At 42.6% G+C, this 19,403-nt stretch overlaps 1 protein-coding gene across 3 annotated transcripts in view; it reads left to right on the forward strand.

Annotated features, from left to right (window-relative positions):
- The window catches only part of eprs1 (glutamyl-prolyl-tRNA synthetase 1), a 100,692-nt gene extending 88,486 nt beyond the window's left edge, over positions 1–12,206 (forward strand). For all 3 annotated transcript variants that reach the window (XM_085980999.1, XM_085981002.1, XM_085981004.1), the window contains 7 exons: positions 761–916; positions 2,440–2,637; positions 4,121–4,294; positions 7,955–8,115; positions 10,488–10,566; positions 11,054–11,118; positions 11,846–12,206. In XM_085980999.1, the coding sequence (XP_085837125.1) occupies positions 761–916; positions 2,440–2,637; positions 4,121–4,294; positions 7,955–8,115; positions 10,488–10,566; positions 11,054–11,118; positions 11,846–11,996 (984 nt within the window). In that variant the 3' untranslated portion in view covers positions 11,997–12,206. The remainder of the gene's footprint in view (positions 1–760; positions 917–2,439; positions 2,638–4,120; positions 4,295–7,954; positions 8,116–10,487; positions 10,567–11,053; positions 11,119–11,845) is intronic.
- Positions 12,207–19,403: the final 7,197 nt, after the last annotated feature.

Below are 19,403 nucleotides of genomic sequence, written 5' to 3' on the forward strand. Positions count from 1 at the left end.
TTCTATGCACTCCTCATCTAGGCTACCTTTGCCCATCTGATTTTTCCAGTCTATATGTAGATTGAAATCCCCCATGATTATTGCCGTACCTTTCTGACAAGCTCCCATTATTTCTTCCTTTATACTCCATCCTACCGTGTGGCTACTGTTAGGGGGCCTGTACACCACTCCCACAAGTTACTTCTTGCCTTTATCATTTCTCATCTCTACCCAAACTACTTCTACATCCTGGTTTCCTGAACTTGCATCATCCCTCTCTATTGTGCTAATCCCATCATTAATTAACAGAACCACCCCTCCACCTTTTCCTAGCTTCCTGTCCTTCCTAAATGTCATGTACTCTTCAATATTCAGGTCCCAATCTGTCATCTTGCAGCCATGTTTTTGTAATGGCTATCAGATTGTACTTATTTATTTCTATTTGCGCTATCAGTTCATCTGTTTTGTTTCGAATGCTATGTGCATTCAGATGCAGAGCCTTTAGTTTTGTCCTTTTTTATAATTTTTGTAACCTCTAGCCTTATCTGTTGATTTGCTCTTAGATTTGTACTCTCTATCCCTTCCTGTCACGGTCTGTTTATCATTTCCCATATTAATACCTTTCTCTCTTGCCTTGTCTCTACTCTGATTTACCTCATCTTCCCAAATTTGATCCCTTGCCCCCACTATTTAGTTTAAAGCCCTCTCTACCGCACTCCTGTATTATGAACTGTACACCGACACTGTCTTAACTTTTATTGACTGATATCTACCATCATAGGTCTTGCAAATTCTGGAACTGTATGCACGAATATATGAGGAACTACTTGCAGTCCCTGTAGTAAAAGGAAGAAAGACTGAAAAAGAAAAGTTTGCAGGTGGTGACTATACGACTACAGTGGAGTCCTTTGTATCGGCCAGTGGAAGAGCCATCCAGGTGTGTGTACACTTAAAATTGAATATACAACTTGTAAAGCACTGTATATGGCCTGAGCTTTGCAGTTAACTACTTAGCCAAAACTGATTTCAATCTATAGTGTATTTTAGATTTAAAGTCACTGGAATTTTATACTTAAATCACAAAAAATAAATTATTTATTTCGGGTCTCTGAAGTCTAACCATTTCAGACCAACCAGATCAAATCTTATTTCACCAATTTTGCTGGGTGGTGAGTTGAAAGAAGAGTACAGAATAGAAAAGGTATAACTAATTCTACGCGAGAAGTGAAAAATATTTGGTATCGGGAGGGGGAAAAAACAAGGGTGGGGTTCACAGACCTCAGCCTGGATATTAATGGGGGCAGGTTACGTAGGCTGGGGGCCGGAGTCTCCGGTGGGAAGTCTGGGTTTCCCCGCAGGCTGAACTCCACGGCGTGTCTCTTGTGCTTGACCGGTTCCCTGCCCGGAAGTCAGCCTGATTGACAGGTTTGGCTTCCAGTCGAGCGGGGAGGACTCTGGAGCAGGCCGCAGGAGCAGGTAGATCCAATCCACGACCCCAGGGTCTTTGTGTAAGGGGCGGGGTGATTGATGGGGGTGGGAGCTTAGGGGGCCGGGGGAAAGCACTCTTGCTCCTACTGCCCCACAAGCGGTGCTGTAAAGGCACTTGCTTTCTCCTTACTGTCCTCGCCTCCCTTCTGCTGTAGGGTTTCCCATAGTCTGGGAAACCTGGCCAACCACTGTTAAAACTGCAAAGCAGGCTAACTCGGAGACTGCCAGTCTCATTTAAAATATTTAAATTGCCTACCCGCCACCTGAGAGTGGGTTGGCTGCACGCACCTTGAACTGCCTCCAATAAAAGTGGGCGAGTTGGGTCGGATTTCAGATTTTAAAAATGTTAACATTTGAACCGACCCCAACCCACCATTTTTGGGTGTTAAAATTCATCCTCTCGTGATCTTATGCAACATTGTATTGCGGGCTTAGCCTGTAAAGTGTCAGCTGTGGCTCAGTGGGTAGCACACTCGCCTCTGAGTCAGAAGGTTGTGGGTTCAAGTCCCATTCCAGGGACTTGCGCACATAAAGCTAGGCTGACACTCCAGTGCAGTGCTGAGGGAGTGCTGCACTGTCGGAGGTGCCATCTTTCGGATAAGATGTTGAACCGAGGCCCCGTCTGCTCTCTCGGGGACGTAAAAGATCCCATGGCACTATCTCGAAGAAGAGCAGGGGAGTTATCCCCGGTGTCCTGGCCAATATTTCTCCCTCAACCAACATAACAAAAACAGATGATCTGGTCATTATCAGATTGCTGTTTGTGGGATCTTGCTGTGCGCAAATTGGCTGCCGCGTTTCCCACATTACAACAGTGACTCCACTTCAAAAGTACTTCATTGGCTGTAAAGCGCTTTGAGATGTCCGGTGGTCGTGAAAGGCGCTATATAAATGCAAGTCTTTCTAAATTTGTATGAGATAAACTTTCTCCAGTATTGATATAGTAATCGATGTGCTGTTTTTAAATTGTAGGGAGGCACTTCACACCACTTGGGACAGAATTTTTCTAAGATGTTTGAGATTGTGTTTGAAGATCCAAAGAAACCTGGAGAGAAGCAGTTTGCATACCAGAACTCCTGGGGACTTACAACTCGAACTATTGGGGTTATGACCATGGTCCATGGTGATAACCAGGGTTTGGTGTTGCCTCCTAGAGTCGCTTGTGTGCAGGTATGTGTTTTATTTTAAAAACAAAGCATCTGGAAGCTGAGAATTTGGCATGAGCAGTTTACATTATCAGTGCCTGAATAGACCTTGTACAAGGATGAGTGACGCTGGTAAAATAGTAGTGCATTGAAATCCATAATCTAAAATACTGTCGTTTCTGTTTAGTCTAATAATCTGCAAAATTATTCGACAAGTGATAATATTGTTGTGAAACTTGTGTATTAACTTAATCAAGATTCAAGGCAGTCATCATTGTGTAATGGAGGCCTAAAATTATAGTGCCCTTCATCAAATCAACAGCCATAATAAAATACACTTTAAATATCATTAGTTGCATAGTTGATGGATTTTCTAGTTGTTTTAGATCTGGAAATGTATAAAGTACAATATAAATGGCAGGGAACAATATATATTTGTTACATGGGCAATTGGAGGAGGAGACTTCTAAACTCAGCTGGGTGCGTGAATTTGGCCTGTATGTGAATTCACTGAAAAGTCATTTCTCGCTTGTACTTCGAAACTTGCTGTTCCTACAAGCGTACGTGTGGGTGGTTTAGTGGTGGGGGGGGATGTGGGGCCGGATTCAATTTCACATTTACAAATGAATAGCTTCTGACCTATGTTAGAAATATGTGGGAAAATGGTGTAAAAATGGATTGCTAGATAACACAACTATTGGGGTTTCCAATGTGCATACACTCTGCAAGCTGATCTCCCATGGCATTGCTCACAGTAAATTGGATGATGCACTGTTTTGAAAGAAACAAATACTATATCTTGTCCTGTTCAATGTTTTCTGCACAGGTGAAGCTACATTCATTTAAGGCTAGAATGTCCAATTGTGTGAATTCATTCAAAGGTTAATTGCTTTTCAGGCAAATTATCAGGCTACGATCAGAACCCTGACTTTGTTTGTGAGAAGATTAATTAAGCGGTTGCTGGTCACAGTTGGAGATGTCTCAGGGTCTTAAACTCTCAACGCTAATGGGCATAACATTCAGCCCTATATGACTGATATGTATTCACGGATACTCAACTGGATATGACTGAATTTCCTAGACTTGTGCTAAGTAATGTGCAAAATACAGTACAGTCATTTCTTGCTTGTGCATTTAAAAGTACACAGCTTCACCTTAATATAGAATGACCAATGTATTATTCTATTATGATAGTCCTATCTTTATAAAACAGCAGTTTCAATGGCTGATGTAATGAGTATGACTGAGCCAACTCATTAAAAAGAATGGTCCACTGAGAGCCAGAGAACTACATACAGTACATATAAAGATAATTGATTCAGATTGTAAAGACTTTTGCCTGTAATTTTACACCTGATCTGGAGATGTGTGATGCTGACACTAGGTGCCATAAATAAGAATGTTCCATTTTCCAGTGCTAGCATCTTTTACCTCAAGCACAGAATTTACAAAAGAAAATCAAGCAGTACTTATCCAATTTGTTTCATGATTAATTGCTCATTTTACAGATTATAATAATACCTTGTGGGATCACAAACAATCTCTCAGAAGAGGACAAAGACTCTTTAATAAAGAAGTGCAGTCAGTATCTTGACCGGCTGACTAATGTTGGAATCCGTGCTCGGGCTGACTTGAGGGATAACTACTCACCTGGCTGGAAGTTCAACCACTGGGAGTTGAAAGTAAGTGGATAATTTCTATTTCTATAGCAATGCATGAACCCTCTTTGGTTAATTTTGTTGGCATTACAGGTTCTGACTTGCAGCAAATTACTGTGCAGTGCCCACAATGCATAAAGGTACAGATAGTGAACACCATGTAAGCAGTAGACTTTTGCACCATATAAAGCATTGAGGGGGGAGGGTGAACAGCTGGAGGTCACGGTCCATATCTGTACCAATGACATGGGTAGAAAGAGTGTGAAGTCCTGCAGGCAGATTTTAGGGAGCTAGGAAAGAGATTAAAAAGTAGGACCTCAAAGGTAATAATCTCTGGATTACTCCCAGTGTCACGAGCTAGTGAGTATAGAAATAGGAGGATCGAGCAGATGACTGCATGGCTGGAGTGAGGGCTTCAGATTCCTGGGACATTGGGACCGGTTCTGGGGGAGGTGGGACCTGTACAGGCCAGATAGGTTGCACCTCAACAGAGCTAGGACCAATGTCCTCATAGAGGGGTTTGCTAGTGCTGTTGGGAAGGGTTTAAACTAATTTGGCAGGGGGATGGGCACCAGGATATAGCATTAGAAAGGAGAAACCAGGTGCACAAAGGATTGGGAAATAGTACGGTATTAGGTGGGGTCAGACTAAGAGAGAATACAAGAAGGTCTAAGATAGCTTACAGTGCATGTGTGTAAATGCATGGAGCGTGGTAAATAAGGTTGGTGAGCTGCAGGCACAGATAGACACATGGGAACATAATGTTGTGGCAATAACTGAGACCTGGCTCAAAAAAGTGCGGGATTGTGTTTTTTAAATATTCCTCGATATAAGGTGTTCAGGAAAGATAGGGAATGAAAGAAAGGAGGTGCGGTGGCAATATTGGTTGAGGAGAATGTTACAGTTTGGGGCGAGAGATGATGTCCTGGAGGGGTCAAGGACAGAATCTATTTTGATTAGAGTTAGAAATAGTAGAGTTGCCTTTACACTACTAGGTGTATTCTAAAAGCCACCACCTAGTGGGAAAGATAGAGGAGAAAATTTGTGGTGTACATGGACTTCCAAAAGCTGTTTGATGAAGTGCCACATAATAGGCTTGTCAGCAAGAGCAGGTCAGAGGCTAGGTATTCTGCAGTCTCGCCTCCTGACTCCCCAAAGCCTTTCCACCATCTACAAGGCACAAGTAAGGAGTGTGATGGAATACTCTCCACTTGCCTGGATGAGTGCAGCTCCAACAACACTCAAGAAGCTTGACATCATCCAGAGCAAAGCAGCCTGCTTGATTGGCACCCCATCCACCACCTTAAAAATCCACACCCTCGTACCGTGGCTACAGTGTGTACCATCTACAAGATGCACTGCAGCAACTCGCCAAGGCTTCGGCAGCACCTCCCAAACCCGTGACCTCTTCCACCTAGAAGGACAAGGGCAGCAGGCGCATGGGAACACCGCCACCTCCAAGTTCCCCTCCAAGTCACACACCATCCTGACTTAGAAGTATATCGCCAATCCTTCATCGTCACTGGGTCAAAAGCCTGGAACTCCCTGCCTGACCGCACTGTGGGAGTACCTTCACCACACGGACTGCAGCGGTTCAAGAAGGCGGGTCATCATCACCTTTTTAAGGGCAACTAGGGATGGGCAATAAATGCTGGCGTTGCCAGCGACGCCCTGATCCCATAAACAAATTTTAAAAAAAGTTGAAGCCCATGGAATAAAAGGGACAGTGGCAGCATCGATACGAAATTGGCTAAGTGACAGGAAACAGAGAGAGTAGTGGTGAACGGTTGTTTTTCGGACTGGAGGAAGGTATACAGTGGTGTTCCCCAGAGGTTGGTACTAGGACCACTGCTTTTTTTGATATATAATAATGACTTGGACTTGGGTGCACAAGGCACAATTTAAAAATTTGCAGATGACACAAAACTTGGAAGTATAGTGAACAGTGAGGAGGATAGGGATAGACTTCAAGGAGACATAGACAGGCTGGTGAAATGGGTGGACACGTGGCAGATGAAATTTAACGCAGAAAAGTGCGAAGTGATACATTTTGGTAGGAAGAACGAGGAGAGGCAAAATAAACTAAAGTGTACAATTCTAAAGGGGGTGCGTGAACAAAGAGACCTGGAGGTTATACAGGAAACTCTCTCTTAACCGGCACCTAAATATCTGGAAATCTCTCTTAACTGGCAAAATTCAGGAGTAGGTTCAAGTAAGTTTTACCATATATTAGTGGCCGTGTAACCAGGGTTCCTGCACCTGCGGCCGTGCAACAGGGACTCCTGGATCTGTGGCCGTGTAACCGGGGCTCCTGCATCTGTGGCCGTGTACGGGGCTCTCATACCTTGGTAAGTATACCTCTCTGTAATCCGGACTTTTTGATCAACTGGCACCACGCCGGTTCCGTCGGTGCTGGATAAAAAAGAGTTTCCTGTATGTGCACAAATCATTTGTAGGTTGCAGGGCAGGTTGAGAAAGTGGTTAAAAAAGCATACGGAATCCTGGGCTTCATAAATAGAGGCATTGAGTACAAAAGCAAGGAAGTTATGATGAACCTTTATAAAACACTGGTTTGGCCTCAACTGGAATATTGTGTCTAGTTCTGGGCACCGCACTTTAGGAAGGATGTGAAGGCCTTGGAGAGAGTGCAGAAAAGATTTATGAGAATGATTCAAGGGATGAGGGACTTCAATTGCGTGGATAGACTAGAAAAGCTGGGGTTGTTCCCCTTAGAGCAGGGAAGATTGAGAGGAGATTTGATAGAGGTATTCAAAATCATGAGGGGTCTAGACAGAGTAGGTGGAGAGAAACTGTTTCCGTTGGCGGAAGGGTCGAGAACCAGAGGACACAGATTTAAGGTGATTGGCAGAAGAACCAAAGGTGACATGAGGAAAAATGTTTTTACACAGCAAGTGGTTAGGATCTGGAATGCACTGCCTGAATGGGTGGTGGAGGCAGACTCAATCGTGGCTTTCAAAAGGGAATTGGATAAGTACCTGAAGGAAAAAATTTTTGCAGGGCTACGGGGAAAAGGTGGGGGAGTGGGACTGGCTGAAGCGCTCTTGCGGAGAGCCAGCACGAGCTCGACGGGCCAAATGGCGGCCTCCTGTGCTGTAACCATTCTATGATTCTATAAGCTGGACAGGTGTTCAGTTTCCAGAACCAGAATTAGTTTCCGTACCCTGCTCTTGCCTGTTGTCATTTTTCTACACAGAGAGCTAGATGGATACTTTAGCAGTGTTGAAGTTTTGAAACAGTTCTTGCTGATTTTATGGTGATGTCTTGAGTCCTCAAAACTTGTAATTTATTGGAATGAATGCATAGTTACTTATGCATTTTCTACTATTTATGTTAATAGCATGAACTTTGGATGCAGCCTTGATTGAAGTGCACTCTGAATTGCTTTAACCTGTGTGCCATACCCAGTAAATATAATGATGCTTATAGCTAAGAGAAAAGGTTTGTCTGGTGTTTGTCAAACAAACTCAACTCTTGACATGTAATATTAGGGGTATCCTTTATCTTAGTTATCACTCTCTGAACCTTTCACCCAGTTTATTAAAGATTTGTGAGCAACTATTGCAGCACCTCATTCAACTTCAATGTATTATACTACAAGTATTAAATGCTGTTATTTTCAGTAAGGAAATAGAGCTAAGATTTTTTAATTTATTCCAATTTTAGGGTGTACCCATCAGGCTGGAAGTTGGACCACGGGATATGAAAAATAATCAGTTTGTGGCTGTCAGACGAGACACTGCCGCCAAACTTACAATTCCTGAGACTGCTGCTGAGACAAAACTGAAGAATTTATTGGAGGAAATCCAAACCAATCTTTATAACAGGTACAAATTATCAGAAAATATAAATCATCTTTTAGGTTTCACGTATACAGGCAACTCTCGATTTACCGGCACCCAAGCAACCGGAAATCTCGGTTAACCGGCAAAATTCAGGAGTAGGTTCAGTTAAGTTTTTCTTCATTAGTGGCCGTTTCTTGATTCTTGGCTGTGTAATCAGGGGTTCCTGCACTTGTTGCTAAGCAACAGGGATGCTTGGTCTGTGGCTGGGCTTCTTGCACCTGTTGCTAAGCAACAGGGAAGCCTGGATTTGTTCTGTGTACTGAGCTCTCGTACCTTTTAACTATAACTCTCTGTAATCCGGACTTTTTGATAAACCGGCACCACGCCGGTCCTGTCGGTGCCGGATAAAAAAAGAGTTCCCTGTACATGTATTTGAACTAAATATTGTTCTACCTGGATGGGTATGTTCCCCATCTGCACCATTTTCATTGGGGGGCCATTCTTCTGAGACCTCCATGGACTCCCTCTGGAGAGGAGCATCCAAGGGAACAGGAAAGTATGACAAGTGGAGAGCACACTGCATGACCGATTCAACCTCTCCCTGAGTAAGGTGATCAGTGACTCTGCCAAATCAAGAAGTCATGCTCCTAAACCCCACAAGGGCTCACTTTAGGAACTGGAGTAGGGCCATTCAGCCTATTGAGCCTGTACTAGTCTGAATGTTCTATCTTTTTATAATTTCAATTCCTTGTCTTTTCTCCAAATCCATTAATAACTTTACTTCCCATGTATCTCCCTTGTAATCACTTCAATTGTTTTTGCATCTATGGCTTTCTTGCAGTCCTTTGTATAGAGGTTTTGTATGGGTTTGCTTTTAATTGTCTTAGCTTGATTTTTTTAATTATGTCCCAATGTTCTGGATTCCCTACTCAAGGGATGAGTCATTTCCTATCTGCTGACAATTCTCCATTATTTTAAATACCTCAGATCACTTCTTAACATGTTACTGGAGGTGGAAGTGGTTATCACATTTACTATAAGATGCCAAACTCTCTCAAAATGAATATCCCAGTGTCTTCTATTTGGCCAATAGCATGTATAGCGGCTGAAGTGCATTAAACGAATGAGGAAATTTGCATCAAAGTTAGTTAATATAACATTTTAATACTGGAAATCATAAGTTAACTTGTGAATATTATAATATCCTGGATTATTCCTTTTAAATATTACTTTTAGTTTATCAAAGTCACAGGTCTTCGTAGTAGTTTAGCAGAGCAATTCAGTGTGAATAATTGTTAGCACAGTTCCTCAATGATTAACATTTGATCAAAATAGTCTTATATTTACTAGGTGAAATATAACACTAGCATAATGTTTCCAAGAAGGGCAAGTACATAGTGGGCCTGAATTTGTGATTGGAGGCTTCCCGCGGGCGGATGTCTCCGACCGGCAAAAAATCGACGAACTTACCTTCTGCCTTGGGATCCACAGAGACTGAGCCTCTATGCGTGGACCTGCGCAGCAGCCATGGGGCGCAGGCGGTTCGCAAGCGCCCCTGGGATCACGTGGACTGGCCCAACGAATGACCGAAGAGAATCCCCATTCATTCTTCTGGAAGTTCTGTATGTACGGAATCCCCATAAGTATGAATGGGAATACCCCAAAAATCACCTCCACCCTTCAAATAAATAAATAAAAAATCACATATTTAAAATGAATTAAAATGGCATTTAATTAAATATTTAGAACAAAAAAAATTTTGAAAAATAAATTTACAGGTTTTAAAGGGGTTAAAAATAAACCACTTATTTCACAGGTTTTTAAATGTATAAATTATTGAAAATATTAGATTTTTTTAAAGAAACTCTTACGTTGGTCAACGCACCAGGTGTAAGAATTTCATAGGCATTCGCTGGGCAGAAGTTGGGCAAATAGAGAATTCTTGACAGATCGCAAGTTCTGGGTTTTGGCGCCTGCGCAGCGCATGCATAAACCTGGAACTTGCGAGGTCCTTACAGGTGTGTGCGCACTCGTAGGGGCCGCAAATTACGGCCCAATATACATTACTTTTAATCATAAATACTACAATCCTATTTTCTTTTTACCACCACTCCAAGTTCTAAAATTTAATATCACAGTAGTTGAACTTTACTGATAACGTTTCTTAGATTGCATATTTTTAATACCCTAGTACAATAAAGTTTCAACTGTCCTTCCCCTTTTCAGGAAAAGGATATTGTTTTGCCATTAGTTGCACTGTCTTCAACTCTATGTTTTGTGCTATTAACAGACTTTATCAGGGGCAAAGTCAGTGCAATAGGGAGACTCATTCATTTCTATTTAGCTATTATGTCCTGTGATAGAGATTGTAATCATTTCTGACCATTTTATTTTTCTTCCTCTTTTACAATAAGGGCTGCTCTGGATCTAAAGGAGCATATGGTTTTGGCTGACACAATGGAACAATTTCAGCTGGAGTTAGATTCAGGAAAGGTATGACCTCACTTAATTGCCTTCTACTTTTGCTGACTTTAACATGTTCATTTGGGATACTTAGCACAACTGGTTAGCACCTAATGGGGCTTCGATTTGAATCCAGGTTAGACTAATGGCATGAAAATCTCCCCCACCCCCTCCCTGTCAGATATAAGGGTCCTACATGAAATACTTGGGTGTTTCAACCCAGTCTTTGGAGACATAGACCTGTTGAACAAAGCTACAGTACTACAAACTAACACTAAATTAGTAATCTCAGGCCAATGTGTGGCTGGCATGGGAAATCCAGGGGAAAAAACTCTCGAGTATAGTAGCGATTAAGGGCATATTGTCCACAGGAAACTTTACACTGCATTTGGACTGTACTTGATAAAGGATACCAAAAGTGGAGTAGTGTTCTGTTCACCAGCACTACATTTCCCACCTTAAGTACAACTGCTGATTATAAGATTGGAAGTTTATATAGTTGTCTCACTCATTTCAGATTGTGCAGATTCCTTTTTGTGGCAATATAGAATGTGAAGACTGGATCAAGAAAACGACAACAAGGTAAAAGCAAATGTCAATCTTTGTTCTTCATTCTGTATCCATTGCTGCTGTCTGATGTAGTATTTGAGCCATGTCTATGGATTCTGCAGAGTAAGAGTCACAAAAAAACTGACCTAGAATTAATTCTTGAATGCATTTTTTAAAGTGTGGGCTTATTTTTTAACTTCAGTTTGAATGTTAGCTTAAACATGTTCAAACAATGTTCAAAACTTTTGGATGAGATTACCCTCTCTGCCTTCTGCTGGATGTAAAAGATCCCATGGCACTAGTTGAAAAGAGGAAGCGAGTTCTCCCAGTGTCCTCGCCAATATTTTTCCCTCAACCAATGTCATTAAAAAAAAAAAAAAAAAATTATCTGGTCATTATCTCATTGCTGTTTGAGAGACGTTGCTGTGTGTAAATTAGCTGCTGCTTTCCCTACATTACAACAGTTCAAAAAGTACTTCATTGGCTGTAATAAAGTATTTTGGGATGCCCTGAGGTTGTGAAAGGTATACAAGTCCTTTCCTTTTTTTTTTGCTTTTGTGGATCCATATAATTTCCCCTTTGCAGCTTTTCTACAAATATTTAGTGATGATCTTGATTTTGGATAACAAAAGGGAAATATACTGGATTCATCCACATATACATGTCCAATGTCTATGTCACCACCATTTTATTTTTGAGGAAGGAAAATTAATTTTGAGGTATTTTATTTGTTCTCATAGATTTTATTTTTATGCTGCAGGGATCAGGATACCGAGCCTGGTGCACCATCCATGGGAGCCAAGAGTCTCTGTATCCCTTTCAAGCCTCTTCGTGAGTTACAGTCTGGAGCCATATGCATCAGCGGCAAGGAGCCTGCCCAAAACTATGTACTTTTTGGCCGCAGTTACTAGTGAAGATACAAAGTGTGGGCAAATCATGTCTTTGACTATAAATGTTTTTATAAGACTAATCAACGACAGTCACTTTCACCTTTTTGTGTATTTTTATCCAGTTATAAGAAATAAACCTTATGAATAACAAAGACAAAACCCCTAGGGCTATTGACTGTCAAAAATACATCTATTACAGATATCATACTTAATAAACCTTTAATGAATATATTTCTCTTTGTTTGTGTGTGTTTTGTTTAAACGGTGTAATTGATTGGTACTAAAATCCAAGGGTTGGAGAAACTGGGAAGGGGGTAAATGTTTGTATAAACAGTTTGGGAAAATTTCCAAGATCTTTACCATGATCCAAAAATAATGAAAAAAATGCAGAAACATTTAGTTGCCCATAATTTGTTTGCTTCTACATTCTTACAAAGTCAAGCTATTACCTGACACTTGCATTTAAAATTAAAATTTTTAAAAATGTTTTGACGACCTAGCTGCTGGTGTTCGTGATTTACCTTGTCCTCGGCACTGGATTTGTTGCCAATGACTGACATCGTTTCCATGGCTTTGGGTGAGTTGTTGATGTAACTTGACTCTGGCAGGAGTCATAAATGAAAGTGGCCTCATCCCATACTCTTCTCAGTAAAGACTGAATGGAGAAGTATTCAAGTGGATCCCCTTCCCTGCTCTTGGACTGCTGTGAACTATCATTTACAACTCTGACTTTTGCCATTGAGAATCTGCTCTACCATGCGGCTAGTTTTCTTAAACCAGTGCTAGTAGCAGTCCAATTAAGGTCTCCTTGCAGAACCTTAACGTAGCATCAAAAGAAGTCTGGTCAGCTTAGAAAAGACCCATTTACTGGTGTGTATATAGGGAGTGATAGGCATGCAAACATCCTGAGAACCCTTCCCCAGGTTATGGATTTCAAACTCTGGTTGCAGAATAGTGAAGAAAGGGATCCCAAAACTTAAGTGCTGTCTGATCTTTTGGCAAAATGGCAGTTCATGCATACAGATAACAAATTTTAAATTGTATTTTACACGTTTTTTGAGCCACCTTTTGCTGGTGTTTCAGAATCTGCCAATTCCAACATATCAGCTGCCAGCGAATTATTATTAACGGGTCAAGTGGTGGTATCCATTCCTTGCTATGATCTCTATTGGTGGGAATTGCCCTATATTCCAAGCATTGATGGTAATCTTCCACAAGTAAGAACCTTTCTAAATTTGGAGAAAGCTATTCCTCAAAGGCAACAGCTCATTTTTATACATTTATCAGATACCATGGGTAGAATTCAGTCCATATTACATTGATATCTTGACATTTTTTATTAATTACCTTGAGGTCAGAATGAAATTTCATAAAATTTTATATTCCAACTTATACTTGTAGTTATCTAACGCGGCAAGTTAAATAGGAGAGCAAAATGTACACAGTTCATTGAAACAACTTCGATGGGACAGATGGCCTTTTCTTATTCTAGTTCCATACATTTTTAAATATGTTACAAAATATATGTTACAAAAAAATTAAATAAATGTAGAGCAGCAAGCTAAATTTGTCTGCTTCTGACAAATCAATAAAAGGAAGGACCTCTCGTACTGTTGGCAATGAGAAATTCCCCTTTAAGAGGCACAGGAAACGGTTTCTGCACAGCAACCCCCCACCCCACCATCCAATTCACAACTGCAGACTGAAATCAAAAATATGGCCAGGCCAATTGTTCAGACTGCCATGTCAAATCACCATAACATGGAAGACAATCCTATGGATTCCTAATGCTAAACACATCATAAAGATGCTGAACATATGGGCCAGAAATTCCAGGCCAGAAGCGTGAGTGCGCTCGGGGTACTCCCGCTTCTGGCCGTTGGAAATGCCGGCGTTCAGCATGAACAGCGCATGCGGGGAACGCCGGCATTTCCAGACCTCGAGCGCGTGCGACTGCACAGGCAGCGCTTGCGCAGTGAACTTCGTGGATTTCATTCATGAAATCCGTGAGGTTAAGTCCTTAGAAGTTACACTTGAAAAAAGCAAGTGTAAAGTTGTTCATTGGCTGCGGAGGAAGATATATTTTATCGTGGAGCTTTTGAAATGCAATATTTTTGTTTGGGAAAGGGAGGGAAGTTATTTTAAGAAATTTTAAGTAAGTTTAAAAGTTTAAATTTTTTTTAATTTTTTTAAAAGGGTTTTCAGAACGGTAGGTAGAAGGAGCAATTGTGGCTGTGTGAATGGAATGTGAGAATGAGTTATGTATGTATGTCCACATATATTCCTTAACGTATATGTATGTATGTTTTATATTCCTTTACTAATGTGTATGAATGTGTTTTTAATTATGATTTTCCAATAAGTTACTTTCTCTGAAAGTCATAATTAAATAATACATTCATACACATAAGTAAAGGAATATATACATAACACGCAAAGGAATATATACAGACATACATACTTTCAGAAGCTCCACGATAAGAAATATCTTCCTCCGCAGCCTCTGTAGCAACTGTACCCATGCTTTTTTCATGTGTAAGTTGTAATGACTGGACCTCACTGAAAGCATTAATGAAAGCGGCGAATTATACTGCGCACGCGCTGCCTGTGCAGTCGCACGCGTTCTGCCTCTGAACCCCTTCGTTCAGAGGACAGGAAATGCCAGTTTTCCCCACATGCACTGTGCATGCTGAAAACCGGCATTTCATCCGGCCAGATGCGTAAGTACCCCGACCGTACTAGCGCATTTGGAAGGGAATTATTGGGCCAACATTTTACATGTCAATAAAATAAAAAATTTAACAATTGCACGACTTGCCCCCTCGCATCTGCGACTGAGGGTCCAAGGAGGTGCATTGCGCAAGAGGTCATCATCAGACGTATCCTCACACTGTTCCCTTTGGGGAACTGTATGAAGTGGTGGAAGGATTTATGGCCGTGATTAATGCTCATTCTGTGACCGTAACCATCTTTGAACCAGCCATTAGGGTGGTTAGTCCTATGGCGGGAGGGTTTTACGGGCTCCCACAACCCATCTGAGGGGGGGGGGGGGCCACCAACACCCACGGACGCAAGTATCCCGCTGGATGTCCACCCAGAATTTAAAGTTGGAGCTCCGACTCCACTTGCCGGGACTGTCTGGAGTGGGGTTGAAAACCCTACTCCTTCTGGCCCAGCGGCGGGGATGCTTACTGCTACGCAAAAGGCCCACTCCGCACAAAAGGTGACACCCATACGTTTCCTGCGCCTTTTCCCTCCCCGTGACTGGAGCCCTATGCTGCCATTTCACGTTGCTAATCGGATTGGGCCTTTGTCATAGCGGTAGGATCCCCGCCGCTGGGCCAGATCAGGGTAGGGTTTCGAACCCCGCTCCAGACAGTCCCGGCAAGTGGAGTCGGAGCTCCGGCTCTAAATTCTGGGTTGACATCCAGTGGGATATTTGCATCCGTGGGTGTGGGTGGCCCCCCCTCCTTGTATAGCTTGTGGGAGCCCGTAAAACCCTCCCGCCATAGGACTAACCGCCCTAATGGCTGGTTCAAAGATGGTTACGGTCACGGAATGAGCGTTAATCACGGCCATAAATCCTTCCTGTAGCCTGAGGCTTTCCTCCTCCCAATTTACCACCCCACCAATTTTCGTGTCATCTGTGAACTTACTGATCATACCTTTTACATTCTCATCCAAATCATTTATGTAGATCACAAACAGCAAGGGACCCAGCACCGATCCCTGAGGTACCCCACTGGACACAGGCTTCCAGTCACAAAAGCAACCTTCGACCATCACCCTCTGCCTCCTGCCACTCAGCCAGTTTAGGATCCAACGCGCCAAGGCACCCTGGATCCCATGGGCTCTTACCTTCTTGACCATTCTCCTATGCGGGACTTTGTCAAAAGCTTTACTGAAATCCATGTAAACCACATCCACAGCATTTCCCTCATCCACACACCTAGTCACCCCCTCGAAAAATTCAATCAGATTGGTCAGACATGATTTACCCTTGACAAAGCCATGCTGACTATCCCCGATTAATCCTTGCCTCTCCAAGTGGTGACTAATTTTGTCCCTCAGAATTTTTTCCAATAATTTCCCTACCACAGATGTTAGGCTCACTGGCCTGTAATTCCCTGGTTTATCCCTGCTACCCTTCTTGAATAATGGTACTACGTTAGCTGTTCTCCAGTCCTCTGGTACATCCCCTGTGGCCAGAGAGGTTCTGAAAATTTGTGTCAGAGCCCCTGCAATCTCCTCCTTTGCCTCACACAACAGCCTGGAATACATCTCGTCCGGGCCTGGGGATTTATCCACTTTTTGGCCTGCTAAAACCGCTAGTACCTCCTCCCTCTCGATGCTAATATGTTCAAGTATGTCACAGTCCCCTTGCCCGATTTCTATGTCTACATCGTCTTTCTCCATAGTGAACACAGATGCAAAAAATTCATTTAAAACCCCGCCTACATCATCTGGCTCTACACACAGATTGCCACTTTGGTCCCTAATGGGCCCAACCCTTTCCCTGGTTATCCTCTTGCCCTAATGAGCAGAATCTCCCATGTATGTAGATTATATTAAACTAGACTAGATGGCAGATGCAATAATGAACCACAATGCAATCCGATTCAAAAGATGTTCAATCTTTTAGGAACATAGGAACAGAAGTAGGCCATTCAGCCTCTCGAGCCTGTTCCGCAATTCAATGAAATCATGGCTGATCTACGACCTAACTCCATATACCCGTCTTTGCCCCATATCCCTTAATACCTTTCATTAACAGAAAGCTATCAATCTCAGATTTTAAATTAACAATTGATCTAGTATCAATTGCTGTTTGCGGAAGAGAGTTCCAAACTTCTGCCACCTTTTGTGTGTAGAAGTGTTTCCTAATTTCGCTCCTGAAAGGTCTGGCTTTAATTTTTAGACTATGCCCCCTAGTCCTAGAATCCCCAACCAGCGGAAATAGTTTCTCTCTATCTGCCCTATCTGTTCCCCTTAATATCTTGAAAACTTCGATCAGATCACCCCTTAACCTAAATTCCAGGGAATGCAACCTTAATTTGTGTAATCTCTCCTCGTAACTTAACCCTTGAAGTCCGGGTATCATTAGGGTAAACCCTTCCTCCAAGGCCAATACATCCTTCAAAGGTGTGGTGCCCAGAACTGCACACTACTCCAGGTGTGGTCTAACCAGGATTTTGTATAGCTGCAGCATAACTTCTACCCTCTTGTATTCTAGTCCTCTAGATATAAAGACCAGCATCCCATTAGCCCTTTTGATTATTTTCTGTACCTGTTCATGACATTTTAATGATCTATGTACCTGGAGCCCCCACCCCCAAGTCTCTTTGGACCGCCACTGTTTTTAGCCTTTCACCATTTAGAAAGTACCCTGTTCTATCCTTTTTAGGTCCAAAGTGGATGACCTCACATTTGCCTACATTGATCAGGTTTGTCAGGTGTGACCTACCTTTCACAAATCCATGCTGGCGCTCTCTATGGTCAACTGAAAATTTTTGAGGTGTTCTGTCACCCTGTCCTTAATTATAGACTCCAGCAATTTCCCGACAACAGATGTTAGGCTAACTGGTCTATAACTCCCTGGTTTCCCTCTCTCACCATTTTTAATAGTGATGTGCACAATTTTCCAATCTAAAGGAACGGTTCCTGAATTGAGAGAACGTTGGAACATTATAGTTCGGGCTTCTGCAATCTACTCAACTACTTCCTTTAAAACCCTGGGATGGAAACCATCTGGTCCTGGGGATTTGTCACTCTTTAGTGCCATTATTTTCTTCATTACTGTTATTTTACTTAGGTTAATTTTATTGAGTCCCTGTCCCTGATTTAGTTTCCTTGGGATTTCTGGCATGCTATCCTCTCTCTGCTGTAAATACTGACACAAAGTAATTCAACATGTCCACCATTTCCTTATTGTTATTGATAATATCACCGCTTTCAGTTTTTAAGGGGCCAACATTGCTCCTGACTACCCTCTTTTTTCTAATATAAATGTAATTTTTTTTGTTGATTTTTGATACCTCGGGGGTGGGGGGGGGGGGGCTGCAGAGGGATTTGAAAATAGAATGAGAATTTTGAAATTGAGGTGTTGCTTAACTGGGAGCCAATGTAGGTCAGCGAGCATAGGGGTGATCTGTGAACGGGACTTGGTGCGAGTTGGGACACGGGCAGCCGAGTTTTGGATGACTTCAAGTTTACGTAGGGTAGAATGTGGGAGGCCAGCCAGGAGCGCATTGGAATAGTCAAGTCCAGAGGTAACAAAGGCGTGGATGAGGGTTTCAGCAGCGAATGAGCTGAGGCAACGGCGGAGGCGGGCGATGTTACGGAGGTGGAAATAGGCGGTCTTAGTTATGCCGTGAATATGTGGACGGAAGTTCATTTCAGGGCCAAGTATGAAACCAAGGTTGTGAACAGTGTGGTTCAGCCTCAGACAGATGTTGGAGAGGGATGGAGTCAGTGGCTAGGGAACGCAGTTTGTGGCGGGGACCAAAAGCAATGGTTTCGGTCTTCACAATATTTAATTTGAGAACATTTCTGATCATCCAGAACTGGATGTTGGACAAGCAGTTTGACAATTTAGAGACTGGAAGGGTCAAGAGAAGTGGTGGTGAGGTAGAGCTGGGTGTCGTCAACGTACATGTGGAAACTGACGCTGTGTTTTCGGATGATGTCGCCAAGGGGCAGCATGTGGATGAGAAATAGGAGAGGGCCAAGGATAGATCCTTGGAGGACACCGGAGGTAATGGTGCTGGAGCGGGAAGAGAAGCCATTGCAGGTGATTCTCTGGCTATGATTAGATAGATAAGAATGGAATCAAGTGAGTGCAGTCCCACCCAGCTGGACAACAGTGGAGAGGCCTTGGAGGAGGATGGCGTGGTCAATCGTGTCAAAGGCTGCAGACAAGTCAAGAAGAACGAGGAGGGATAGTTTACCTTTGTCACAGTCACAAAGGATGTAATTTATGACTTTGATGAGAGCTGTTTCGGTACTATGGCAGGGGCGGAAACCTGATTGAAGGGATTCAAACATGGAGTTGCGGGAAAGTTGGGCACAGATTTGGGAGGCGACAACATGTTCAAGAACTTTGGATAGGAAAGGTAGGTTGGAGTTGGGGCGGTAGTTTGCAAGGACAGAGGGGTTAAGGGTTATTTTTTTGAGGAGAGAGGTGATGACGGCAGATTTGAGGGAGACGGGACAGTACCTGAGGAGAGCGAACCATTAACAATGTCAGCTAACATGGACCAAAGATAGGAGACAGACTAGGGATAAAAGGTACACAAATTTTCAGAACCTCTCTGGCCACAGGGGATGTACCAGAGGACTGGAGAACAGCTAACGTAGTACCATTATTCAAGAAGGGTAGCAGGAATAAACCAGGGAATTACAGGCCAGTGAGCCTAACATCTGTGGTAG

Source organism: Somniosus microcephalus, chromosome 3 (assembly GCF_052327205.1).
Source record: "Somniosus microcephalus isolate GS21.2 chromosome 3, FLI_Smic_1.0, whole genome shotgun sequence".
NCBI lineage: Eukaryota > Metazoa > Chordata > Chondrichthyes > Squaliformes > Somniosidae > Somniosus > Somniosus microcephalus.